This window comes from Desmodus rotundus, chromosome 2 (genome assembly GCF_022682495.2).
Source record: "Desmodus rotundus isolate HL8 chromosome 2, HLdesRot8A.1, whole genome shotgun sequence".
NCBI lineage: Eukaryota > Metazoa > Chordata > Mammalia > Chiroptera > Phyllostomidae > Desmodus > Desmodus rotundus.
Window position 1 is genome coordinate 8725089 of NC_071388.1, and position 26927 is coordinate 8752015.

Genomic DNA, 26927 nt, shown 5'->3' on the forward strand with positions numbered 1-26927 from the left:
CCCCCAGGCATCCACTATTTCCATTATTAGCTTTGTTGTTTGAAAAATGTGAGCAATCCACGCAGGGCTCAGAAGGCACAACTTCTGCCAGTTTCGACGTGGACATTGAAAATTTTGTAAGGAAGCAAGAGAAGGAAGGAAAACCCTTCTTTTGCGAAGACCCAGAAACTGACAATTTAGTGAGTAAAATAAATATTTTATTTCTTCCAAATTTGAAATCTGGTCAATAAATTTTAAACTTCGAGTTAGAACTTCATACCATTTGTAGTTCTGCTAAAGGGGAGAATACTACACTTCATGAGATAACTCGTTTGTATGTGTGTGAGACTTGAATGTCTTCTAGCCTTCTCTCTAGCTGCCCCTTCCCTTGGTGATTAAGCTGGTTTCAGCCGGCATCCCAAATGGACCAGAGGACCCAGTTCTCTGCTGAACACTTGGGAAGGTTCACTGGGGTTGGCGTGCTCCCCTGCCCTGCTTCTCAGGCCATGTGTCTGTGCCCCACATCAGTCCTTGGCTTTTCCTTGATCGTGGACATGTGACTTTACAAGCTAGCTCTGTCTTGAGGCTCACACTGGTTTGTGGTGGGTGACAAAATCCACGAAGAATTGGGGAGGCCCACCAGCACAGAGCAGGGAGAGGCTTAACAAAGGTCTCCGAGGCCCCTCACTACCCGCCATGGCCTTTCTGTCTGGAGCCAGACTGTCTCACATCAGCGCCCCACTCCCAGGTCCAGTGCTCTAAGATGCAGGGTTCTCGGTGCTTTCTGAAGGAAACGGAGAATTCTTTGGAGGTAACGTCGCTGCTGCATCCGCGGGGAGCAGTGCCATTCAGTACTGTGGGGCACTGTCAGCGGTGTCTGGGGCCCTCACTGGACTCCCATTAAAGCCTGCTAGCTCCCAGACCAAAGCTTCATCAGGCCCTGGTCAGCAGAAAAGGGACTTTGGAAATCTTTTTCTTGAATAAATTGTCCGGGTCTTAATTCTTGCTGTTGTTTTTTAAGTTTCTTGTTCCACATTTAACCCTTATAGCCTAATAGATTTTATAGGTGAGTTGTTTGACTTCGAGTTTGTCTCCTCATGTTGGAAATGGGGCTGACAGTGCCTGCCCTTTTGGGGTTAGGGCCAGACGCTCTGTCTGCCTCTGAATCTCTATCACACAGCCAGCCACCAGTGAGTGGGGAGCAGGAGTAGCCCAGTGGTCCTGGGCTGGCAGGGACCAAGGGTCTCCTGACCGGTGTGAGAGCACCAGGCCTAGAGGGCTTGATGCTCGGTATTCCTCACTATCGACGGACTGACTGGTTCATTCCACGTGTTCTCACATTCCTATGCCAAGGTCACAGCCAAAGTAGCTGAGCTTTGGGGTGTGAATACACAGGCAGGTGCTGCTCGTGGTAATGGTTTTATTATCAGTGTTAGTTATAATTATCTACTGCTGTGGGACAAACTTCCCTCAAAACTTAGTCAGTTAATATAAAATCATGAAACTTAGAAAAATCATAAGAGAACATTTTTAGGATCGAGGGCTAATCTAGGGCTAGGCAAACAGTACTTAGACTTGACACCAAAAGCACGATCCAGAAATTTTATCAGAGTGAAGAGCCACCTATGAGGGCGTCTGGGTCCACCCTCATTCATAGACGGAGAAACGGGAACAGACAGTTGGTATCGTGCCTGAGGGGCTGGAGGCAGGAGTGAAACTGGCTGAGGCCCGGCGGGTCCTGCCACCGTGCTTGCCGAGGTCAGCACTGGCATTGTGTGCATCAGAGGGAGCCGAAATGCCAAACCACAGGTCAGCAGTGCTGGGCCAACTTGTCCTTCTGCACAGTACCTAATGTTGTTCCACTCCGTCCCTGGCAGTACCGGTGGCGGTGGCCACACAGGGTTCAAGCCAATAACCGAGAGTAACGCGCTGTGTAGTTAATTATAACTTAATGTCATGCTACCTTTTCTTGTCTGAAAGTCTTCATTTTCTCTGCTTCTAGATGGTAAAAGCAATCCAGGTTTTGCGTATTCATCTTCTTGAGCTGGAAAAGGTTAATGAACTCTGCAAAGATTTCTGCAGTCGATATATTGCTTGTCTAAAAACGAAAATGAACAGTGAAACTCTCCTGAGTGGAGAACCTGGAAGCCCGTATTCCCCTGTCCAGTCCCAGGTATTTATGTTCGGGTCCCGCCCTACTTCCTGCGTGCTGTCACATCTGCGAGGATGAACTGTGTCGGTCCCGAGACCACCAGCCCTGTCAGCATAGTGAGGCTGTCGCAGCAGCTCTCCTGCTCAGACGCCCTCCAGGTCCCCGACCTGAGCCTGGGCTGAGCATGGATCCCTGAGACAGCCCCTCTGGCCTCAGGCAGTGAGTGCGGTGAGGCCCTGATCTGTGTGCGGGACCCCGAGTCCCGCGGTTCTGGAGCTCCATCCACTTCGTCTTTTCACAGTACATTTTTAAAAATTGTGGGAATATACACATATCACAAAATTTACCCTCCTTACCACGTTTAAGTGTACAGTACAGTGGTACTAAGCACATGGGTGTGCAGACATCTCCACTATCCACTTCCAGAACTTTCCGTCTTCCCACACTGAAACTCCTCTAGGGCCCTTATGTAAGGGGAAGCATTTGCCCTTTTGTATTTGGATTGCTTCACCAGGGGAATGACCTCAGGGTTCCTGCATGTTGGAGCCCTGTTGGATTGGAGCCCTGTGGTAGGCTGTGGGCCGTTAACGTGGGTGCAGTCTGCGTCTCCCTGATGGCCGACGGTGGTGACCGCTTCCCATGTACTTATTTCCCATCCGCATGTCCTCTTCGGTAGAAGGTCTTCTCACATCTTTTGCCCAGTTTCTAACTGGATTATTTGTAAACTGTTGACTTTTGAGAGTAGTCTAGGTACTACTCTCAAATGTACTAGGTACCTTGGTACTAGGTACTAGGTACTAGTCCTTTATTGGATATACAGTTTGCAAATATTTTCTCCAAGTCTGTAGCTTATTTTTCTATACTCTTAACAAGGTCTTTAGAAGAGCACGCATTTCCCCCCAGTCTTTATTTTATTTTATATATTTAATTATTATAATAATTTAAAAAAAAGATTTTATCTGTTTTCAAAGAGAGGAAAAGGGAGGGAGCGAGGGAGAGAAGCATAAGTGCGAGAGAGAAGCATTGCTCGGTTGCCTCGCACACGGGGACCTGGCTCACAACCCAGGCATGTGCCCTGACTGGGAGTCTAACCGGCTGCCCTTCACTTTGTGGGACGGTGCCCAACCCATGGAGCCATGGCGGTCAGGGCTGTTTACTTACTTTTAATTTTTATTTCCCAGCCACCCACCCCTCTCCATTTTAGCGACCATCAGCTTGTTGTCTGTATCCGTGCGTCTGTTTCTGGTTTTGTTGTTGTTTATTCATTTGTCCTTTTAGGTTACTCCCATGGTGTTTGTCATATTTTTACTCACCATGATACCCCCAGGTCCGTTTTTGTTATCTTTGACTGCTGAACTTTGGCAAGATTTTGTTATTTTTATTGCTGAATAACATTCCATTGCATATATAAACCACACCTTTTTTTATCATTCATGTGTTGACGGACGCTTGGTTGCTTCTGTGTCTTGGCTATTGTAAGTAATGCTGCAGTGAACACAAGAGTGACGGTATCTTTTTGAATCAGCATTGCTCTTTCATGGGCTAAATACCCAGAAGTGAAGTTGCTGAATCATATGGCAGTTCTATTTTTGATTTTTTGAGAGTCTCCATGCTGTTTTCCACAGGGGCCGCTCCAATTTACATTCCCAGCAACAGGGCTTGAGGGTTCCCTTTCTCCGCATCCTCGCCAGCTCTCGTTCTTTGTTGATTGACTGACAGGTGTGAGGTGATACCTCATTGTGGTTTTAATGTGCATATCCCTGATGCGTAGTGATGCTGAGCATCCTTTCATATGTCTGTTATCCATATGTCTTCTTTAGAAAAATGTCTACTCCGGTCCTCTGCCTGTATTTTAATCGGGTTGTGTTTTGTGTGTGTGTTAAGTTGTGTGAATGCCTTATATATTTTGGATATTAATCCCCTTATCGGATGTAGCGTTTGTGAGTATCTTCTACTGTTTGGTAGGTTGTCTTTGTGTTTTGTTGAAGAAAGCCATCAGGTTTTCTTCCTGTGGACAATCTTTTTAGTTTGATGTAGTCCCATTTGTTTATTTTTTCCCTTCAGGAGATATAGCCGCAAAGCCATTACTGAGGTCAGTGTCCCAGAGCTTACTACCTGTTTCTTCCAGGAGTCTTATGGTTTCAAGTCTTACATCTAATTCTTCAATCTGTTTTGAGATTGTTTTTGTAAAGGGTCTAAGTAAGCGGTCCCATTTAAATTTTTTTGCATGTACTGTCCAGTTTTTCCAACAACAGTTATTGAAGAGACTGCCTCTACCCTATTTTATATGCTTGCCCCCTTTGTTGTAGATTAACTGACCGTATGAGCGAGGATTTATATTTTTTAATATTGATAATTCCTATTTATCAACTTTGCTTTTTATTAGTTGTGATTTTGGTGTCAAGTCTAAGAACTCTTTGCCTAGCCCTCTGTCCCAAAGATTTTCTCTCATTTTTTTTTTCTAAAAGTTTTATATTTTACATTTAAATCCATGATTGGTTTTGAGTTAACTTTTGTATAAAGTGTGAGGTTTGTCCAGTTGCTCCAGTGCCATTTGTTAAAGAGGCCCCTTCCCCCACTGAATGGTGTTTGCACCTCCGTGAGAAGTCAGCTGCGAGTACTTCTAGGGTTACTTCTGCCCCACTGGTCTGTGTGTCTGTGCCATCTAGTCTTGATTACTGTAGCTGTGTACTAAGTCTCAAACTTGGGTGGACTGAATCCTCTCACTTTATTCCCTTTTAAAATATCCTTTCTCAAAATGTTTTAGCTATTTTTAGTTCCTTTGCCTTGTCATATAAATTTTGGAGTAATCTTGTCTGTATCTACAAAAAATGTTACTGAGATTTTGATAGGAATTGCACTGAACGTGTCCGTCATTCTGGGGAGAATTGACATCTTGGCTGTGCTAACTCTTCAGCGCGTGCACACGATGTGCCTGCCTCCCCGTTTGTTTACTCTCCTGTGATTTCCTTCGTTAGTGTTTTAGCGTTCAACGTGAGTCCTGCACGTGTGTTTTTAGAATTACACCTAAGTATTTTATTTTTTTGAGCAATTATAAATGGTATTATATTTTTTCAACTGCATTGTCCATGATATTTTATAGAAATACAGTTGGTTTTTAATATTTATCTTGTATCCTGTGGCCTTGCCGAGTTCACTTGTTACTTCTAGGAGGTCCTTTATGTAGATTCCTCGGGGCTTCCTGCCTGCTCAAGCATACCATCTACGAATAGGACAGTTCCATTCCTTCCTTGGCGATCTGTACACTTTTAATTTTCTTTTCTTGCCTTATTAGCTAGAACATCCAGTACCTTCTCAAATAGGATTGGTGAGAGCCGGCATCCTTTGCTTGTTCCCAATCTTATGAGGAAAACAAAATGTTCAGCCTTTCACTATTAATTTTAATTTTAATGGTAGTTTTTTTTCCTTAGATGCTCTTTATCAAGTTGCGAAAGTTCCCCTCTATTCCTATTTTTCTGAGTTTTTATTACATTGAATTTTGTCAAATGCATGGATTGATAGGATTATGTGATTTTTTTCCTCTTTTACCTGTTAACATGGTAGATTACATTGAGGTTTTGAATACTGAACATGCCTTGGGTTCCTGGGATAAAATGTCCTTGGTCATAGCATGTAATTCTTTTTAAGTGGATTCCTGAATTCGGTTTGACAGTATTTTGTTAAGCATCTTTGTGTCTATGTTGAGGGATGCTGGTCTGTAGGTATCTTTTCTGGTACGGTCTTAGTCTAGGTTTGGTGTCAGGAAGTACAAGCTTCAGCAAACAAGTTGGAGAGTATTCCCTCCTCTTCTGTTTTTTTTTTTTGGAGGGATTAGAACTGGTATTAATTGTTCTCTAAATGTTTGATGAAATTCTCCAGTGACACCAACTGGACTGGAGATTTCTTTTTTGGAGGTTTCTAAATTATGAATGTAGTTTCCTTAATAGTCATAGGGCATCCAAATTGTCTGCATCAGCCAGATTTTGTCTGCTGTGTCAAAGTGCCGTGCCGAGTGCACGGTGTTCCTTCTCCTTCCGACACCTGCCAGGTCTGCCATGGCCTCCCGGCTTCTGTTGTTGGTAACTGTTTCTCCCCTTTTTTCTGTCTCCCCTTTTTTCTGTCAGTGTTACTAGAGGTTTGTCAATGTGTCAGTCTTATTAAAGAACTTGTTCTTTTTCTGTTTTCCGTTTCGCTGTTGTCTGCCTCGATCTTTATTGTTCCCTGCCTTTTGCTTGCTTTGATTTTATTTTGTTCCTCTTTTTTTTAGGTTTTTGATGTGTGAGCTTGGGTTATTGATTTGATGGCTTAGCTGTATTCTAACCACGTTAATGTAGCCTGCTTTGCATGGGCCTGCCAAAGCTTGCAGAGTAACCGCCCTGGGGGGATAGCCTCTGTGCTACTTATCTGCCCAGATACCTGGGTGCCTGCGCGTGCCAGGCCCTAGGCTAGATGCCGGGTGTGGGAATCCCTTCCCTCACCATCGAGCCAGCCATCAGTCAGTGGGTAAATTCGCCTGTTTGGTTCTAATGTCAGATGAGTAGTCTCTCCAACGCGGCGTTCACACATGTTTACGTGGAGCATACTGTGGGCCAGGCCAAGGCCAGTACTCCACACGCATGCACACACAGAGAGGCGGGGCTCGGAGGTGTGTGTGCTGACACCAGCGGGGTACAGAGCTGTGCGAGCCCGGGGTGGCTCCCTGTCTCCACACAGAACCTCCCAAACCTGTGGCACTGTTCTGACAGCGCTCATCTTGTCAGGGAGGCGTTGTTTCTCGGAAAATCAGGAGCCCGAGCCAAATCGAGTGGAGAAGGTGCGCGATGAGATGAGGTGATCTCGGCGTCCCTAGTCACAGCCTGCAGGACTGTAAGGTGTGGCTGGTCTGCGATGAGGTGAAGGTAGTCTTTCCGAGCTTAGTATTATTGACTGTCACATCTGATACTCAGTCAGGCTCGTCTCCCCTGGTTTCCAGATGCGTAGAGCTGCCTCCGAGAAAGCTTGCCAGCTGACTGTGGTCTTTGCCTCAAGCGTCTCCTTTGGCAATGATGCCACTTGTTTGGAACTTTTCAACCTGGGTGTTCTGTTTCCTAATAGCCGCCCCCCTGTGTGTTCTGACTTACAGCAGATTCAAAGCGCCATCACAGGCACTCTCAGCCCCCAAGGAATCGTGGTGCCTGCATCTGCGCTGCAGCAGGGGAACGTAACCATGGCAACGGTGGCAGGTATGGCGATGGATGGAGGGACACCTTTCCCTGAGTTGTGCAGAAAAACTCCTTCATAGTAGAATGGAGATACACATAAATATATATAACTTTTAATTAATGCCAGTTCCCTAATAGGAGTCCCAAAATCTAGACCTCTTTGAATGCTTGTTTCTTGTTAATTCTCAGTGACAAATACTTTATACATATTGTCTTTTCCTACCAAAAAGTGTTAGGAAGAAAGGTTTTATATAGGAGTTGAAATTGTATAGCAAAAACCACTTATAATTTTCAAGTAACAGTTTTTAATTGTTCTCTTAGCAGTACCTGGGAGATATTAAATTGTGTCATAATTGATGACAAGCAGATACAAATGCATCTTAGTCTTGGTTTAACTTGTGCAGTAAAAACCATCACAGGAGGGGGACGGATTCTCGAGGTCTCTGGTACACCTAGAACATTGCAAGTACAAGGCCATCGTGAAAGTATAAGGAAGGGAGAAATGTACACTAAAAAACCCATGTCATGGCACGAAGGGAAACCTCCACAGGAAACAAAGCACACTCGATCAGAGAGAGAACTGTAATAGAAATACCTGTCATCTGACACCTTTGGCCAAGTCCTTTGATATGTGCTAATTGTGGGGACAAGGACAAAATGTAGGTGAGCAAAGGCGTGGAAGTGCAGGTCCCTGAGCTGGCCACCCCCTGTGAGCTGTCTGTGAGGCCTGCCGGGGCGTCCGTCAGCATGGTGCCACCTGGGAGCTACTTGTACTGGGAGTTCGTTTTGGTAATTTGCAGTGACGGGTTGGCTAACAAAGCATCGATCATTTGAAATGATGTAAAAAGCTCATCAGCCCTGGCCAGTGTGGCTCAGTTGGTTGGAGCATCATCTTGTAACCGAAACGTTGCAGGTTCGATTCCCAGTCAGGGCACGTAACTAGGTTTCAGGTTCCATCCCCAATCTAGGTGTTTGCGATTCCTAGTCCAGGCGTGTACAGGAGGCAACCTGTCGATGCTTCTCTCTCATATCAATGTTTCTCTCTTTCTTTCTCTGTCCCTATCTCTCTCTAAAAACAATGGAGAAAAAAATGGATGAGGATAAAAAAAAAAAGTTCATCAAACTAGAGATTTCATTCATTTCATAGTATAGTGAAAAGACTGGTTTTAAATTGTTGAGACTTAAATGTAATTTTTTTCTTCTTTTCGAGGTGGCACGGTTTATCAGCCTGTCACAGTTGTCACTCCACAAGGCCAAGTAGTGACACAGGCGTTGTCACCCGGGACGATCAGGATCCAGAACTCCCAGGTGTGTGTGCCTTCCCTCTGGCAGGACGGGGCGGTGGGGGCTGCACAGGCATGGGCGTAGAGGTGCGGCCAGGCTGCGGCCGTTGCCTCAGCGTGAAGCCCTTACCGCACTGGCTGTCATGCAGCGCCTCCAGTTAACCCGAATGTGGTGTTTTGTTTCTCTTTCACTCTTGTCTCTCTAACTGTAAAAAAGTCACCAAGTTCAAAAAAGTCTAAGGAAGCAGGAAAAAAGTCACCCATTACCCTTCCCATGGAGCAACCCCTGTTGTCCAGTCGTGCACTTGGCTCTGAGCCAGGAGCCTTGAGGCCACGGGGCCCACTCCCCTCCACCCCCAGGTCACAGCAGATCCTCAGGCAGATTTTCATGCCACGACCGGCTGGCCCACACCTCCAGCGTGAGAGTGTTGGCCGGGCTGTGGCCTGTGCTCTCTGAAAGGCTCTCCACAGCCTTCCTGGTGTGCGCCTGCTGAGCCAGAGCAGGGTTCAGGGTGCCTGGGGCACTTGCTTAGTGTCCCCCCAACACCCTAGGGAGAAACCTGAGAGAGGGCTCCCCCTTGCCCTCTCTTTGCTGCCCCCTGGGGGCCCTGCTTCAAGACTGGTCTGCTGCTACCCACTCCCCACTTCCCACTGATGGCCCAGCAGCTCCCAGAGCACGGAGCAGCTTCAAGGGCAGCAGCGACAGAGCTGAAAATGTGATGACATGCCATGACCTTAGGATGGTCCTGTCCTCTGTGTCTTTGGTAAAATGTGATTGGACTTCGTGGTCCCCCAGACCCCTCTGAGTTTTGGACATGCACGCACACACTTCTACGTTTAGCCGGGTTTAAATCAGAAGGATGGTGTTTCTGTTCCCGTTCTCATTCAAGAGCGTTGATTCCTCCCATGTGTCATCGCCTTGCCTTTCGCCTGCGCAGATGTTTTCTGCATCTCTGCGGCCCAGCCTTGGGGATGTGGGTGTGTGCTTCTCCCCAAGCTAGTCACTGTCTGGTTTTCCCCTTCGCTCAGTGTCCCTGGTACCGATGGCCAAACCCTCCAGTATTCTCAGTGATGCCTCATGCACCAGCTGTGTCACACATCAGGGCCAGTCTCGTCCCAGAGCTTTTGGCCCTCCTGGTCTCCCATGTGCAGGCTGCTCTCTGCCCAGGCCCTGCATGGGGATGTCCTTGGACTTCCCTTTGTTGTCCCCCTGAGGACACCCGTCTGTTGGAGCCCCCGTTTGCTGCTTTCTTGGCCTGGGAAGTACATTGTGTTGAGACTTGATTTTGGTCCCATACTTGATAGCCATCTGTGTGCACGTGCAGCTCCAGGTAAGGCGCACTTCTGCCGCGCAGGGCAGCATCCGTCTGTGGTGACCACTGTGACACCATCTCGGTAGGCGCACCGGGAGTGAGAGGCTGCACCTGGGCAGCGTGCCGGGGCCTAGCAGGGCCTGTACCACGGTCTTTTCCAGGTTTGCGTGAGACACTTACCTAGGGAGTGTTGTGCGCATCCCTTCCTGTCGAAATGGAGCTACAGAAAGCGTTCCCTGCTTTTCTCGGGTGAGGGAGGCTCGGTTTCCAGTGGCTGCCGAGGCCCCTGCAGAGGCTGGCTCCTCAGCCTTCGCTTTGGGGCCCCTTGATCAGCACTTCGTGTGTTGCTGTTTCCTTCCCCGCTGTTCAGCTGGCGTGGCCTCCTCTACCTGGGGATCCTTTCAGCTCCCCTGTCCGTTCTCAGTGGTTGCTTAAAATCTCTTTGATGCTAGGAACTCAGGTATCATCACATCCATTCCTAGAGGAAGCAAGATGGTGAATGAGACATGGGACTCATCTGTCTGCAGGTGAACTCAGGGGCCTTCTCAGCATCCATCCCATCCGCCTTGCCAGACGGGGGCCGCTGCCCAGCCGAGACACCATGGTGGTGATAGTTACAAGGCGGAAGGAACCAAAGTCTGGGTCCATGTGTGTGCCTCTGCTGTCGACAAGTTGTTTATCGCTAAGATCCATGGTTATGTTCTTCACCAGAAGTCGTGAACGACTCAGACACGTCATAATTTTCTGTGCTTTCTAACATCAGCTTTCCGTTGTTCAAAAGCTTCAGCTGCAGTTAAACCAAGACATGAGCATCTTGCATCAAGACGACGGCTCCTCCAAGAACAAGAGGGGTGTCCTGCCGAAGCATGCCACCAGCGTGATGCGGTCCTGGCTCTTCCAGCACATAGGGGTAAGAGCGTGGCGGCCTCGGGGTTGGCGGCGCCCTCCGCCGGGCTTGCTCTCTGGCTTTTCTAGAAAAAAGTGGCTTGCGCATGCCTGTAGGCCTGGCTTTCACTACCTGTATTTTGTTAACTGTCTGGGGGTGTTGAGTGTGGGACAAAAAGGAGGGTTACCAAAAAATGGAGGACATCAGTTCAAGGAACTTAAATGAGATGAGGGGACCCCTGATGAAGAGGGAGTCAGTTCAGCTCATATTAGTCTTAGTGCGCTTGTGGAGGAAGCTGCCAGAGAAGGGTGACTGGGCGAGGCGAGGTTAACTAGAGCAGTGGGCAGAGAAGAGGCGCGTGTGGACAAAACCTTGAATGTAGTGAAGGGTTCTGACTCGGATTTTTGAGGAAGATGTGCTTGAAGACCCCAAGACAGAGGGGAGAGAGTGGGGCATGTGGACAGAGGGCCCGGCAGAGGCTTGTGGAACCCGAGAGGCTGTTGGGCCAGGAGGGAGCACCACTCACCCCCCATCTGTCTGAGTGCCCAGTTTCCTCCCGGGGTTGTGGCCATGTCTTCTCTGCAAAGTTGTCTTGTCTTGGGAAGCACGCACTTGTCCATGATTTAACGGGACACTCACTCTTTACCAGGCTGAGCCCCTCAGTGCTCGTACCCCTGACCTCAGGGAAGGCCTGCAACGCAGAGTAGCTTTCAGAGGTGGCTCTCAGGGTAGCGGCCAGGGTCAGGACCGACTGGGATGGCTGTCAGAGGAGTGGATGGGAACAGAGGCAGGAAGGTGGATGCTCCCTGCTGAGTTATAGCCGTGCTTGAGCAGGGGGAAGAGCCCGTGGGGGTGCAGGAGGGACAGGTGGAAAGGAGGTCTAACGGGAGGCTGCCCTGCAGCCTTGTGAACCAGCTCACGGCCAGGTGCTTCCACTCGTGGTCACTTTTCTCTGAGTGCAGTGGCCTCCTGTTCCTTCAGCAGCACTGGCCCCCAGGCTGTCCCTGAGAGCTGGGCTGGCACCAGATCTGGCACTTCACTTGGCTGCTGTCATAGCCCACTTGTGTCTTCAGCTGCTGGCTGCTTCCTCGCCCCCCATCTTCTTCATCTCCGTCCTGGTGCTATTGGTGTCGGCGGAGGTGTTGTCAGGCCCATGTCTCCCCATGCTCATCCTCTGCCTTCACCCTGTCACCCAGGCACCTCTCTGCACCGTGGCCCCGACTGTGAGCCCCAAGACCAGCACCCAGTCTCAGTCATCTCGTCTCCCTCTGGGTTTGTCCCTTGTCCCTGTCTCATGCAACACTGTCCTCTAACTGGCATCGGGCTCCTTCTCTGAAGGGCAGGGGCCTGATGGCTGTGATGTCACTGAGCAGTCCTGGGAGGAGAGGGGACCCTCCCTTCCTGAGGTGAAGACCCTGAAGGCTCTGAGCTCCCCTCCCTAAGCGCTGGCCCCAGCTGCTCCCCTCGCTGGTGTCTGTTTTCTGTCGGGCCGTTCCCACCAGCAGGACATGGCAGCAGGTATTAGGAGAAGGGACAGTGTAACCCTGTCTGTAAGTTTGTCCTATGAAGATGCACAAGAGAATGAGAGGTTTTATGGATAAAGTGGTACAGTGATGTTCATTACCCTAAGGGGCCATGAGTTAGTATGTGAGTTAGAGCCTATCAGCTTGACAGAATATCATACAGCTCGTTAGCCTGGTAAACGGGCACTAGGAGGCTTCAGGTAGATGGTAGTAAGTGAAAAAGAAGATGTTTTTAAGTATGTTGTGAGTATGGTAACCAATAAATGTAATCATGATGTAATGTTAGAATATATACAAATAAGTGGTGGGATTGGTTTTCCTGCTCAATTTCCTTTAGTGTTTCAATAATTTCTAAAACAATAACCTCCTCATTGGTTCAAGTGAAATGCCCCTTTTTTCTCCTAAGAAGCCTACGCTCATCCCTAGAATCAAATTGAGCCACCACCAGTCAGCTTGAGGAAACAGAGAGCCTGATGCTGCTCCATTGTCACCATCAGGCACAGTGACTTTTCCAACGTCCTGGGTGCTCACTTAAAGTAAAAACTGACCCCCCCCCCCCCCCCCGCCGGCTTCCTCGGTGCCATTCATGTCTGGGGTCCCGGCCAGTGCTGAATGGATTTCCGTGCACGTAGGTGTCAGAGGAAATGTCTCGCTGGTTTCTGCATGTGGACAGTAATCAGTCTGGGGAAATTGTTCATTGCCAGAAATGGAAACTATTTTCCTTTGGTGCTTCTGTGAATTTTGAGAGTTACATCTGTTTTAATTCTCTTTTTTTAAAGGTGAAATGATTTAATCATACATGAAAGAAAGGAATCTAACAGATGCCCCCACCCGTTTGGGTTCTTTGTCAGCAGCACATGTGAACCTAGTGGAGATTGTTCCTGAAAAGCCTTAGAGCATGTCACCGCATCCCACGGCGCTCTCTCCTTGAGGTCCCCACGTAGAGACCTGTCACCTGAAGTGACGGCATGGCACAGCGTGCCTAGCCCCTTTCCTGCGGCCTTGTGGAGCCAGCTGGAGCGTGGGGGGAGTTTGTAAACTGTCCGCGCCTCGGCTTCCTCCTCTGTGAAGCTGGGGTGCCTGGCCCAGGGGTGGTGGCAAGGAACCAGTGAACTGCTGGAGGACATGCAGAGGAGACAGAGGTGCGCTGTGCCCACTGTGCCTGCGGTTGCATGAGGCCGAGCCCCACCTTTACCCACTTTAAATGGGTGCAGTTTATGGTTCATAAATTACTCCTCAGTCAAGTTGATGCAAAAGCAATAGATGTGTCAGTGGCTTAGGACAGCACTCAGGTGACAGACGGGACTTGGCGGTGTCAGCATTGCCATCTCGGAGCCTCAGGCCGTCAGTCCACCCACCTTCACCTGGGCTGTAACCAGCCGCTGCCGCACCGGGGCGCTCCTGGGCGGCCGGGGGAAGTACTTCGTTCTGCTTGGTGCTTCTAAAAAAGTTGTGAGACCAAAGTTAGGTTTTCACTGAAAGCAGTATCGACTGGTACTTGTCAGTTACTTACCGATGGCTGCTCCAAATGCCGCTGCTTGACCTAGAAAACCCCAAGCTCCCCTTTAAAGACAGAAGTTCACGGCAACCCTCTTTTTGCTTCAGCACCCCTACCCGACAGAAGATGAGAAAAAACAGATCGCCGCCCAGACGAGTCTGACGCTGCTGCAAGTGAACAACTGGTAAGGCCGCTGCCTCCCACGCCGTGCCCTGCCCACGCCGTGCCGTAGGGCCCTTGAGAAAACTGGCGTTACTACCAGCAGCGTTTGGCTGGGAAGAGGAGTTCTTCTAACGAGCAGTACTCAGTTATCTGAGCGCTGGAGCCGGTGGCAGACACTCAGGAATGAGTCCACATACACTTTCACTTACATTTTTCACGATCCGCGCCTCACTGTGAGCTTTCTGCTTACATCCTACTTGCCTGACTAGAAATGTGCTATTGTGTTACTATCACCAAGTCCCCCCTTCATTCAGAAATGTGTTTTCATGGCTGAGCTTCCGGCAGTGGACAGCCAGGATGAGGCATCCTGACCTCTGGTGGCCCCTCTGCAGCTCTTCCACCTTTCCAAACCTTGCGTCCCTTTGTCAGCTGTGACTGGGGGAGGCAGCTCCTCCACCATCCGTGTGGCGGTCCTGCCCCACAGCAGGAGATGCCCAGGATGACAGTTACTTCGTTAATGAGCCATCCTGCTCTGGTCCTGGGTCACACGTGGCTGGCGACACCTGCACCCTGACCACGTGCGTGTTCTCCCTTCGGTAAGAGCTGTTCACGTCACTAAGTGGTGCCAAGGTCTAGGGTGCTCTCAGATTTTGTCAGCCCTTTGTCTCAGGTTTATTTACTTGTTATTCAGACATATAAAGTGATTTCAGCTTATGAAGTTGACATGCAGAAAAGAAAGCACAAATTCTAGCACTTGTGTACGTGGTCATATTCTTATTTTAACTGTTAAAACTTAAACTTGAAGGTCAGTTAAGTTCCAATATAATGATAAAATCTTCTAATTTTGCAGTTTTATATGCAGGAGGTATGCTTTTGCATTACATTAAATATTTCTCTTATCCCGCATTTGAGCCATTTTTTTGAGGGGAGTAGCAATAATAGACTATACTATATGGATTATTCCTTATTAAATATTTTAATTAGAGTATTAACAGAAATCTAAAGGTTTCAGGTGTATTGCTGCTTTGATGTTTGTAATGTCGTGCGTGTACTGGTTGTTTTCATCCAGTCTTGTGTTGAACCTTCCTGTTTTCATTTAGTCGTGATAGTGATTGGTTGGTTAAGATGAATGGCAGACACAGAATTCCTTCTCTCAGTATTCTGATGCCTGGTCACTGTTCAGTCCTCTCCTTCCTTTTCCTTGTTTATTGACTTCCTCGTGTTCCCCAACTGGCCACTCTGTGGTGTTCAGAGAGTTGTCTTATCTAGAAGGTTTAACATCAACTCTTAATTTTTAAAAATGCTAACAGTGTAACGACATGGCTTTTGCAAATTTGAAAAAATTTTAAATCTTTTAATAGTTATAGCTCTTTGTGACTTTTTCTTTACTTCTTTTATGTTCACAAAAATTACATCATGGACTGAGATTAAACATACCCATGATTAGCTGAAGAAGTGGATCCTGGAAAGTAGCAGCAGGCTTCCATCCAAGGCGCCGCTGGCATCGGGGACAGCAGGCTTCCGTGAGGTGGTCTGTCCCTGGCTGCGCGTGTGCTACCGGGACTGGAGACTGACGCCGAGCGAAGCTCCACGGTGTCAGCCTATCATTTACATTACTAGATGTGTCCAAATGCAGTTTGACGTGTTCTTGAATCTTAGGGTTTACTTTGTTTTTTCAATCCTCACTCAAGGTCATGCTTAGTGATTTTAGAGAGGGAAACATGGATGTGAGAGAGAAGCATTGATCGGTTGCCTTCCATACACGCCCTGACCGAGGGTTGAACCTACAGCCTATATACGTGCTCTGACGGGGAAACAGACCCACAGCCTTTCAGTTTATGGGCTGATGCTCCAACCGACTGAGCCGCCTGGCCAGAGCAAATCTTAGGGTTTTAAAATTAGCCCTGGCTCCTGTAGCTAGGTGGATTGAGTGCCGACCTGTGAACTGAGAGGTTGCCAGTTCGATTCCCAGTGAGGGCACATGCCTGGGTTGTGGGCCAGGTCCCCAGTTGGGGGCAAGCAAGAGACAACAGATCTGTGTACCTCTTGCACATTGATATTTCTCTCCCTCCCTTTCCCTCACTCTAAAAGTAAATAAATAAAATCTTAAAAAATAAAATTAAGCAACCTTAAGGACTTCTTGGTCAAGATGGAGGTGTAGGTAAACACGGCTTGTTGCCTTTCGCAACCACAGCAAAATTACAACTGAAATATAGAACACTCAGAACCATCAGAAAATCGAGCTGTAGGGAATTCCGACAACTAAGGAATTAAAGAAACCACGTTCATCCAGACAGGTAGGAGGGACGGAGGGGCAGAGACGCAGAGACCTGGAAGGGGCTGCTCCCAAACCTACGTGTAGTGGATATGAAAGGGAGGGATATCTCAGAGGGAGCAAAGGATCCTGCCCCCACACCAGACCAATCAGCCCAGGGTTCCAGTGCCAGGAAGATAAGTCCCCATAACTTCTGGCTGCGAAAACCAGTGAGGGTTGGGTCAGTGGAAGAAACTGCAGGATTCTCAGGCCTCTTAAAGGGCCTTGCACGACACACAGATTTACTTAGACTCACTCCCTCTGGGCTTCAGCACCAGGGCATACAGGGAAGAACCAAAGTGTCTGGCATCAGGGCAAGAGCTGGGGGACAGCTTCCTCCCAGACAGACCTGCAGCCAGTGACCATTGTACCTTTTCCAAGCCCTCCCCCACAGAGAGCCATAGTGCAGTGGCACCATATCTGAATCTCTATCAATCTGGCTGACGTGGTAAGCCCCGCCCTGATAATTACCTAAGGGTCTGTCCCATCCAATTTACAGGCCACCCAAGCAACCCTCCCATCCTGGTAACAGGCTTTCCAAGTGAAGGGCTGGGCTAGGCACAGACTTCAGACCTTCCTAAACCCACTCAAGCAACAGCTGAGCCCAGCCCCCATGCCTCTCGCTGAGTGGCCCTAGGCCAGGCATTAGCAGCAACCATCTGCAGATTGCTTTATAGCTTATGCCAAGGGAACACAGAACACAGGTGGAGGCTGACCTTGGCCTGCACCACCCAGGAAACCCCAGATCCTGCGCACCCAATGGACAGTTACAGATCACATTGGAGCACCACCCAACCTACTCCACAGGCCACAAAGGAAGGTGGTTGCTAGCAGGGGTCACAGCTAGTCCTACCAGTTGTCTGGACCGGGTAAATCCCTCCCATTGGCCTGCTGATGGCAATGAAGACTCATCTACAAGGGACAGAGTACTCAGCCCACATGGAGGGCACACCTCGAGTGCCCAGCTTGGGTGATAGGGGAGGCTGTGCCACTGGGCCCCTCAGACACCTCCTGCATTAGGCCACACTGCCAAGGTGCGGAGTCAAAGCAGCTCTGCCTAACACATAGAAACAAACACAGGGAGGCTGCAAAAATGAGGAGATAGAGAAACATGGCCCAAATGAAAGAACAAAACACAACTCCAGGAAATGGAGATAAGCAATCTACCAGATGCAGAGTTCAAAACACTGTTTATAAGGATTCTCCGGAAACTCAGTGGATACTTCAACAGCATAAAAAAGACCTAGGTAGAAATGAAGGATATACTAACAGAAATAAAGAACAATTTATGGGGAATCAACAGCAGAGTGGATGAAGCCAGGAATCAGATCAATGATTTGGAACATAAGGAAGAAAAAAACATCCAATCAGTACAGCAAGAAGAAAAAAGAATCCGAAAAATCGAGGGTAGTGTAAGGAGCCTCTGGGACAACTTCAAATGTTCCAACATTCACATCATAGGGGTGCCAGAAGGGGAAAAGAAGGCAAGAAATTGGAAATCTATTTGAAAAAATAATGAAAGAAAACTTCCCTAATTTGGTGAAGGAAACAGACATGCAAGTCCACGAAGCACAGAGAGTCCCAAACAAGATGGATGCAAAGAGGCCCACTCCAAAACATCATAATTAAAATGCCAAAGGTTGAAGATAAAGAGAATCTTAAAAGCAGCAAGAGAAAAGCAGTTAGTTATCTACAGGGGAGTTCCCATAAGACTCTCAGCTGATTTCTCAAAAAGAACTTTTAGAAGGAATTGGCAAGAAATATTCAGTTATGAAAAACAGGGACCTACAGTCAAGATTACTCTGCTCAGCAAAGCTGTCATTTAGAACCGAAGGGCAGATAAAGTGCTTCCCAGACAAGGTAAAGGTAAAGGAGTTCATCATCACCAAACCATTATTACGTGAAATGTTAAAGGGACTTAAGAAAAAGAAGATCAAAACTATGAACGATAAAATGGCAAAAATACCTATCTGTCAACAGTTAAATCTAAAAAACTAAGCAAACAAGAAGAACAGAGACAGAATCATGGACATGGAGAGGGTTTTGATGGTTGCCAGATGGGAGAGGGGTGTGGGGGAATGGGGGAAGAGGTGAGGGGATTGAGAAGTACAAATGGGTAGTAAGAGAATAGCCATGGGGATGTAAAGTACAGTGTAGGAAATGGAGTAGCCAAAGAACCTACACGCATGACCCATGGGCATGAACAAGGTGGGGGGATTACCTGAGGGAGGGGGGTGGCTAGGTGGAAGGGGGCAAAGAAGGAAAAACCAGGACAACTGTAACAGCATAATCATTGAAATATAATACTAAAAACTGAGAACTAGCTCATCGCTTGGAAATGCCTTTTGAAAAGCTCGGTGGTCAAGGCTGCAGTCACCCCTGAAGGCTCGGGGCTCATCCCCACTCCGTGCCCGCGGAGCAGGGCAGGCAGGTGGAGGCACACAGCCTCAGGCTTCGGGGGACACAGCTATGCTGCTTTGAGCTACCTCTCCCCTAGCGAAAACGTCACGTTCACAGTTTGGGCAGTATCATCGGCGTCACAATGCATATCCAATCCACAGACGTGGCCTAAGTCAGTTAAAGTGAAAAAAGGGTGACATGGAGGAGCTGGTCTTGATTCAGATGAGTTATTTTGAAAACCACATGCCCTGTTTTTTTGGACACTTAGATAATATGCTTGTCACCACTCTAAATACCTGTTGTGAAAAGGGAAGATGAGTTATTCTGATCATTTTCGTGTTTTTATTTTTTAAATATTTTATTTATTTATTTATTTTTAGACAGAGGGGAAGGGAGGGAGAAAGACGAGAGAAACAACAATGTGTGGTTGCCTCTCGCGTGCCCTCAACCGGGGACCCAGCCGGCAACCCAGGCATGTGCCCTGAATGGGAATCAAACCAGCTACCCTTTGGTTCACAAACCAGCACTCAATCCACTGAGCCACACCAGCCAGGGATCATGTTGTTTTAAAGCAGCTTGTTTCCTGGAAGGACTTTGTTGCTCCTCTGGGGGTCTTTAAAAAGGCCGTTTTGATGAAAGTTCTTCCTTTGTCGACCTCAATGCTCAGGTTCATCAATGCTAGAAGACGAATTCTTCAGCCGATGTTGGATTCTAGTTGTTCAGAAACCCCCAAAACAAAGAAGAAAACTGCTCAGAACAGACCAGTTCAGAGGTTTTGGCCCGACTCCATTGCGTCAGGAGTCACCCAGCCACCACCCAGCGAGCTCGCCATGTCGGAAGGTATGGGCCCAGGGCGCATGCAGGGGACACTGCAGGGTGGGTGGGGAACCCTAAGCACCATCGCTTCCTGGGAGTTTCAGGGACACGAACCAAGGTGTGTGCAGGTGTCTGTTTCTGCGTCTGAAGTGTGAGGACGTGCCGTCCCGTGTGCTAAGGGACTGAGAGGTTGCCCACACACAACACGTGCAACATGACCCACACCAAGACCCAGCATGGACAGTGCATTCTGCTGCCTTTCTTCTTTCTTTGCCCTCGCACGTGGGGCAGAGGGTGGCACTGTCACACACCTCCCCCACCCTGGCTCTTCTCCCTCTTTACCCCTTAGGCCCCAGGCCCTTGTCTGGCTTTGCTTACGCCCTTTGACCCGGCCCCCATCTGATGTGTTGATGCATATCTTTCTGTTTGGTGTGTGGGTGTTTTAAGTGTGTATGATGGTGTTACCATCTCACTGCTACTTTTTGTACTCTTTCTTTTTTTCCCACTCAGCAGCATAACTGTTATATGTCAAGAAAGTTTGGGCCATTATTTCTTCAAATAAATTTTCTCCCCCTGCCCTTTAGGGACTCCTGTTGCCTGTCTGTTAGGCAGTTAAAAGTCACACTGTTGCAGATGCTGTTTTAGGTTTTGGATTATTTTTTGTCTCGTGGTGGATCATTTCTCTTCCTACCTGCCGGCTTCCCCAGTCTCTTTCTTCTGTCATGTTGGATCTTCCTCTCATCCGACCCAGTGTGCTCCTTGTGTTAGACACGGTGGTTTTCACCCCCAGCAGTTGCCTGTGAGTCTTTCTGTCTCTCCTGGGGCTGCTGAAGTTTCGAAGCCATGGAGCACAGTTACAATGAGTGATTGATGCTGTTCTCTGCTGAGTCCATCCTTCGTCAGCTCTGGGTCTTGCTTTGGTGATTGAGTCTTTTTTTTTTTTTTTTAAGATTTTATTTATTTATTTTTAGGGAGAGGGGAAGAGAAGGACAAAGAGAGGGAGAGAAACATCAATGTGTGGTTTCCTCTGGCAAGCCCCCTATCGGGGACCTGGCCCACATGACTAGGAATCGAACCTGCCACGTTTTGGTTTGTAGGCAAGCACTCCATCCACTGAGCCACACCAGCCAGAACTGGTGATTGAGTCTTATTCCCAGCAGGCTCAGTCCCAGGCTGACCACCCCCCACAATCACAGGCGGCCTTGAGTGTTCTACCCAGTGTCCCACGTACTGGGCATGTCCACTCTGGCTCCTGAGCTCTGAATACTGCTCTGTACTCTGAGGTGGTCCTGGCCCCAGGTCATTCATACCCCTGCACGTGCATGCCACCTGTCCTCTGCCCAGTGCTGAAGGCATTCCAATGCCTGGGCCCCGCCCCTCACAGTGGGCGGTACATCAGGCTTATTTTGTTTCCATTTAACTCTTCTTGGCTCATGGTGTATGCATATTCACCTTTGGCTTTATCATGCGGGTTTTGATATGTAGTGATCCTAAATTCGTGTTCAGATAATTTATATTTTAAGTTGTTATTTTCTCTCTTAATCCAATAACTAGTTAGAAGGGTATTGTTTCTCCCTGCCCCTGTCCTCCCCTTCAGAAAAGGCAGTGCCTGTCTGTTGGGGAAAAGTTCAAACGAGATTATCCATTGAATATAAATCTCCCCTCCATCTGGGCATCCAGTCCTCTCCAGAGACGACCCTGATTTCCAGTGTCCTGTACGTGTTCCCAGTGCACACGAGGCCGGGTGTTCTGTGCACAGGCAAGAGTGACGAACCTCTCTTCCCAAATGTAACATTCACAGTGATGTCTCCTTGTGCTCTCGCCGCTTATTAATACACTGGAGACTCTTAGAGGTTAGCACGTGCGATGCCCCCTAGTTCCCAAGACAGACAGCGGTCAGCGCCTCCCAGGTTTTTCCTCTCCTTCCCCTTCCCAGCTGTTCTCTTCGCTTGACCTCATTCCCCTTGCTTTGTTTCCCCGGTTATGTCTGTGTGGGCCTGTCTCCTGTTCTCCAGTCTCTTTTGTCCTTCTTGTGGCTCTATTTCTGCCCTGACCCCTGAGACCTTCCGCAAGGCCTGAGGCCCATTCCAGAAGCAGTCTCCCCGATCCCTGTGGCGCATCCCCGGAACACACAGGGGTCTTCCCGGGAAGTCAGACAAGCAGATAGCACCCACTGGGTGACCGTGTGTTCCTCCACTGAGCACTAATGTAAACAGTGACCGCTGCGTTCTGCTGGTCTGCCACAGGAGCTGTCGTGACGATCACCACACCCGTGAGCATGAATGTGGACAGCCTCCAGTCCCTGTCCTCGGACGGTGCCACCCTGGCTGTGCAGCAGGTCATGATGGCGGAGCAGAGCGAGGACGAGTCCGTGGACAGCCCGGGAGCAGGCAGGGCCGCGCTCACCCCCGCCCACATCAGCGGGCTGGTCCTGGAGAACAGCGACTCCCTGCAGTAGGCCGTGGCCAGGACCCCAGCGGCCAGGACCCAGGGGGCGCCAGGACCCAGGGCAGCGGGCCTGGCTTTTTAATAGTTTGCACAGCAAACATTTTACACAGTTTTATTTCTGACCTGTTTTATATGTAGATATAGAAGAGTGCACTTTTGTATTTCATAGCGAGCTTCCAGAGCGTCTGTGCCGGTGCAGCGACTTCTTTCGAGTGTGTGTGCGCGCGTGCGTGTGGGTTTCCAAGGAATGTCTTTAAAGGTATAACGCTAAAAATGTGCTGGATGACGAACACCCCTGTGAGCCCCTGATTAGGTTAAGGATCAGTGCTGCCGTTTTGTAAAATTACGCAGTTTTAACTGAGTTCTGCAGTTAAAGCAGGTCCCATGGCCTGTCTGACTTGTGTGGCCCACGGGTCTGAAAGAAGCTTCTGCACCTGAAAGCCGCCAGTGCAGGGCGGCCAGGACACGACAGTAAACTGGCGCGACTCCGTGGTGGGCGCGTGGTGCCCCCAGGCCTTCGCATTCTCCCACAGTCCGGGAGCCTGGTTCGTTTGCTGTATATAGAAAGAAACGCCTATTTTTACCTTGCTGGACTTATTGGATAAAAAAGCTATTTTTATAAATTCCTTATGAATTGGATTACGACTATATTGAGGGTAAAATTTCTAGAGAAGAAACCATACATGCTTACTATTTCAATTTGGAGTATGATGAATTGACCAAATTTAATGAACCTGCCCCAAGATAGCTAGAGTAGTAATTACATTTACTGCTATGAAAGAAACGACTATTTAATGAAATTTTGCTATCTTCAAACTTTAGTGCATTTGTAAATGCGCAGATTGCATTTCCACTTAATGCAAACGTACATGCAAAGGCGTGTGCTAACTAGGACTTAGTTGAGTGAAGTGATAGGCGGTGGTCAGTTAAAGCTCTCCCCGGGTGTGTTTCAGTCTAATTTAAATTTGACTGCAGTTACGTGGTGACCGCGCCACGTTAGCTGTGTATTGTTCTAGGGTCTGTTAGTCAGCCATATGTTATGCATAGAATGTTTATTATAAACTAATATAAAATGTTCTCCATCCCATTGGCTCAGACCTGGGGTAAGTCGCAAACCTTCACCTTTGCTCCGTGATTAACAGAGGGAGAGCCATTAAGGGACAGGAGTGCGTGGGGCTGTGCTGACTGCGCGGTGCTCTCCTGCTGTTGGCTGCACGTGCGCTGTCGGTCCTGGGGCCCGTGTTTCCTCCTCATACGTGTGACTCTGGGGTTTCCAGAGCCTCCCCTCCTCGCCAGCACACGAGGTTTGGAATAATGTTAGGACTACCGTCTCCTGGTGACAAGATGAACCAAAATCAAAGACTGGGTTTTGCCTCCTGTGGTCGATTGGTTTTCACTTGTTTGTGTGCAGGCAGGGCTGTTGCTCAGAGAGAAAACGGGGCACCTTGTTTCAGAGAGTAGGTCTGCACGTAACCAGAACCGGGACTCTCGCCTTCCTAAAGGAGGGTCCCGTGGCTGAGAAGGACGCCATTCCTGAGACTCAGCAACAGCGGCTGGCCATGGACCGGGGTCCCCTTGAGAGGTATTCAGAGCTAGAACAGATTTTTTCTGGGACTGACTTTTCCTTAAAAATTGATTAATTAAAGTCAATCATAGGAAACTACTTCCTGGATAACCTAGAAGGCAGAGAGAAATAATAGGAATTTCTTTTTAAAAAGTATTTCAGGAGCTTTAAAAAGAAAAACTTGACTATCAGCTCTTTAGGGAGATAATACCATTTTTAAGCAGCTAGTGATTGCATTCCTTATTTATGAACAGTTTTTACTATTTTAAGTCTACACAACTTAAAAGGTCATTTTAGCTTTACTTAAATTCTAACTCTGCTGGACTTCTCAAACAAGGATTTGTGTTAGCCAGCCCTCTCCTCCTTCGCCCCGCCCTCCCTCCATCCCTCTGGGCCACCTGGCTCTTTGGTTTAGCGTGAAAACATTCAGAGGATATGGGCTCCTTATGGGTCAGTGCTTCTCCCCCCACCAGAAACCGTGCCCATGGGGGCAGCAGATTGTCAGCCAGGCTGCGCACGCTGCGTCAGTTTGGAGGTGGCTGCACCAGGGCTCGCGTTGGCCTGGACTCAGGCTTCTGGGCCCAGTGGCACAGCGTGCGCCTCTGCAGCCGAGGCTGGTGCTCTTAGGTCCTGAGTTCTCGGTCACTGTCTTTAGGGGACTAGGGCGAAGGCCACTCAGAGAGCATGCACCTGGGCAGAGCTAGCCTGCGGTTTCTTTAACCTCTCCCCCTAGTAACCGCCTGCCGTGGCTGTGTTGGTCCAGAAGACTGCTGCCCAGCACACAGGCTGTCAGTGTCCACCTTGTCAAAGCCCACTGTCCAGCCCTCCGGCGCCGAGAACCTGTGAAAGCACGCTTCTGCTGAGCTGTCATTGTGGACAGGCCGATGCTTTGCTCTTGTTACATTCCCCCCTTAGGCAGGGTGCTTTTGAGTGTGTCCGAGACCCCAGACAAGAATGTTGTCCAAGCTGCTCAGTGGTTGAGTAGGTGGCTGACAGCTCCAGCCGGTGGGCTGACCCTGCTTCCAGTGTTTTGGTTCCAGATGGTAAAATAAGTTTAAGCATTTACCCCCCGTGCAGAGGCCAGTGGGTGGGCCCCGCCTGTCTGCAGACCCCAGGGCGACGTTGCTCAGACCCCGCACCGAGGGCGTCAGGAGTCTGCTCCGTCACTGGTTGGGTGACTCGACCCTGACCTCTGTGAGACAGTGTCGGAGCACTTCTGTCCGTCAGACAGACTCAGGCGCGGAAGGTGCGACAGGCCCAGTGTTGGCTATTAGTGACAGAAGGGACTCAGTCAGCAACCCTCCTTTGTTTCAGTTATGTTTGGTCTATGAACTGACAATCTTTAAAACGTGAATACTGTAACAATATGTTTTCTTGGATTGTTGTCTTTAAAAGGGATTTTTGTGAAGCAATTGATTTATCAAAGCAAAAAAAATTAAAAATAGAAACACGGTTTATGGATGTTTTATTTTCTAAAGTTCGTGGCCCCGCAGGCTGCGTTCCCGTTTTAAATAACGTGTTCAGGCTGTTGGCGTGTTTGCTGGTGACAGTAGGGATCGCGGTGACCCCTGCACATTTAAAACTTAGGGCCATCCTGCACTGGAGCCATTTACATTTTCAAAATCTACAGTTACTTCAGTTAGTCATTGGTTTTCCAGAAAAAAATTAAATGTTTTATTTGCTTTTTATTGTATTTCATCATAAATCTTATGATTTTGATAGAAATGAGAAGGATGATTGATGAGCGAGTTACTGCCTTTCATGGCTCCCACTGGAAACTGCATGCCAGGCAGCCCTGGACCCCCTGGGACAGGCGACTGGCTCGCTGCAGAGGGGCGCTTCAGCACCCCTAAAACTGTACTCAGAGGCTCCCGTGAGTCAGCAGACTGCACATTTTTAAAACGTGCATCTGAAAGTGTGAATCTTGCTGCAGACGAGGGCTCGCAGCCGTGAGTGCATTGTTTCAGGAGGGCCCTGACGGGACAGAACACGGAGTCAGTGCCTTGTCACACCAACTCCTCAAGGTCAGAGGTGAGGGTGGACGTGAAATTCAGCCAGGTAAGGGACCAGCCCTCGACCTTCACCTCTAGACTCCAAGTGCTCCACTTGTAAACGCAAAGGAATTGGTTTGAGAGGTTTATTCTGGCTCAGAAGTACTGTTTTTGACAAATGAAACTTTATCTCCCTTGAGAAAGATGCGTTAATAAGTAATGATCCAGCAAACCCTGGAAATGAGAAGTGAATTTGCATCGAATGTTTGGCGCTTCACCCTTTTTGCTTTATACAGACATCCTGAGTGAGGGGTGTAATGTTCAGCCCGCGTGCATCGCTGTGTACACTCTGCTGTATACACACTCTAAGAAGAGATTCCTAGCACAAACTATGTTTGCCCTTTTTACAGTGAGATTCTCTTACCTTCTCTGAGATCGAAGATGGCCGCACCATTTTTAAACTGAAATTTGCACAGTTGCAGCCCACGAGACTCACAGAAGTGCACACTGCTCTGGGAGGCTCGCTGTCTCCAGGGCCCCGACCCAGGCCAGGCCCACCTCTGCGAGGGGTGGGCAGGGCACAGAAGGTCCTGTCTGCCCAGGGTCTCCAGCTCCGCCCCGGCCGGTCCATGAAGGATGCGGTAGTTTTGCCTAACTGAGGAGTTCTGTATTTCACATACAGAAAGCATTTGGAAAGCACTGCCTTGCACAGATGTTTCTGGTTTTTATATCATGATTTAAATGAACCTGACTTTTTAGCCCGTAAAAGCCAATAATGACTGTAATACAAAGAAGAAATTTTCTTACCCCAGCAGGTCTGAAAGGAGCATTTTAATGATGTTGATGGCTTAGACATCTTTAGAAAATGGGTAGTAGATAAAATCAGATATATTTAAAAAAATATTTAGCTGTAAACTCAATTTTGCCCTGATATCATCTCAACACAGCCATGCGTGTTCGGAAGTAGGCCATGAGGCCCTGGCTGGTTTATGTATGGGGTTTTGGGGTTTAGCGCAGCCCTGAGTTTTTGCAAACCAGAGGGTGTGTGTGTCGGAGAACAGCCAGCCCGCAGGGTTGCAGGAAAGGCTCGGCGGAGTGGAGCCAGGGAGGCTGAGACAGCAGCGTTTACCGGAGGAGGTGAGTGTGTGGAGTCCATGGGTTGGGGCCCCCAGCATGCACCTGTGGCTTTGAAGAGAGCGGTGTCAGAGAAGGGTCAGAGCAGAGGCCACATGCCGCGTCACAGGGTGACTTGGACGCCAGCAGAAGGTAGCACAGGAACTTACTTGATTGCCCTGGGGTGAAGACATTTTAAGACCCCAAGTGCAAAGATGATGAGACGGAACACTGGTGGTTTGGGCAGATCCGCAGAGAGGACTTCCGTTCAGTGAAGGCCGCAT

The 26927-nt window shown here is 48.7% G+C and overlaps 1 protein-coding gene across 9 annotated transcripts in view; it reads left to right on the top strand.

The window, feature by feature from the left end:
• PKNOX1 (PBX/knotted 1 homeobox 1) overlaps nt 1–24980 on the top strand; it is a 51043-nt gene extending 26063 nt beyond the window's left edge. For 7 of the 9 annotated variants that reach the window (XM_053917448.2, XM_053917473.2, XM_045196189.3 and 4 more), the window contains 8 exons: nt 8–179; nt 1982–2152; nt 7254–7353; nt 8543–8640; nt 10710–10838; nt 13943–14019; nt 19379–19551; nt 21774–24980. In XM_053917448.2, the coding sequence (XP_053773423.1) occupies nt 8–179; nt 1982–2152; nt 7254–7353; nt 8543–8640; nt 10710–10838; nt 13943–14019; nt 19379–19551; nt 21774–21985 (1132 nt within the window). In that variant the 3' untranslated portion in view covers nt 21986–24980. The remainder of the gene's footprint in view (nt 1–7; nt 180–1981; nt 2153–7253; nt 7354–8542; nt 8641–10709; nt 10839–13942; nt 14020–19378; nt 19552–21773) is intronic. The other 2 variants (XM_053917468.2, XM_053917477.2) reach the window with 2 other exon arrangements.
• The last annotated feature ends 1947 nt before the right edge of the window (nt 24981–26927 follow it).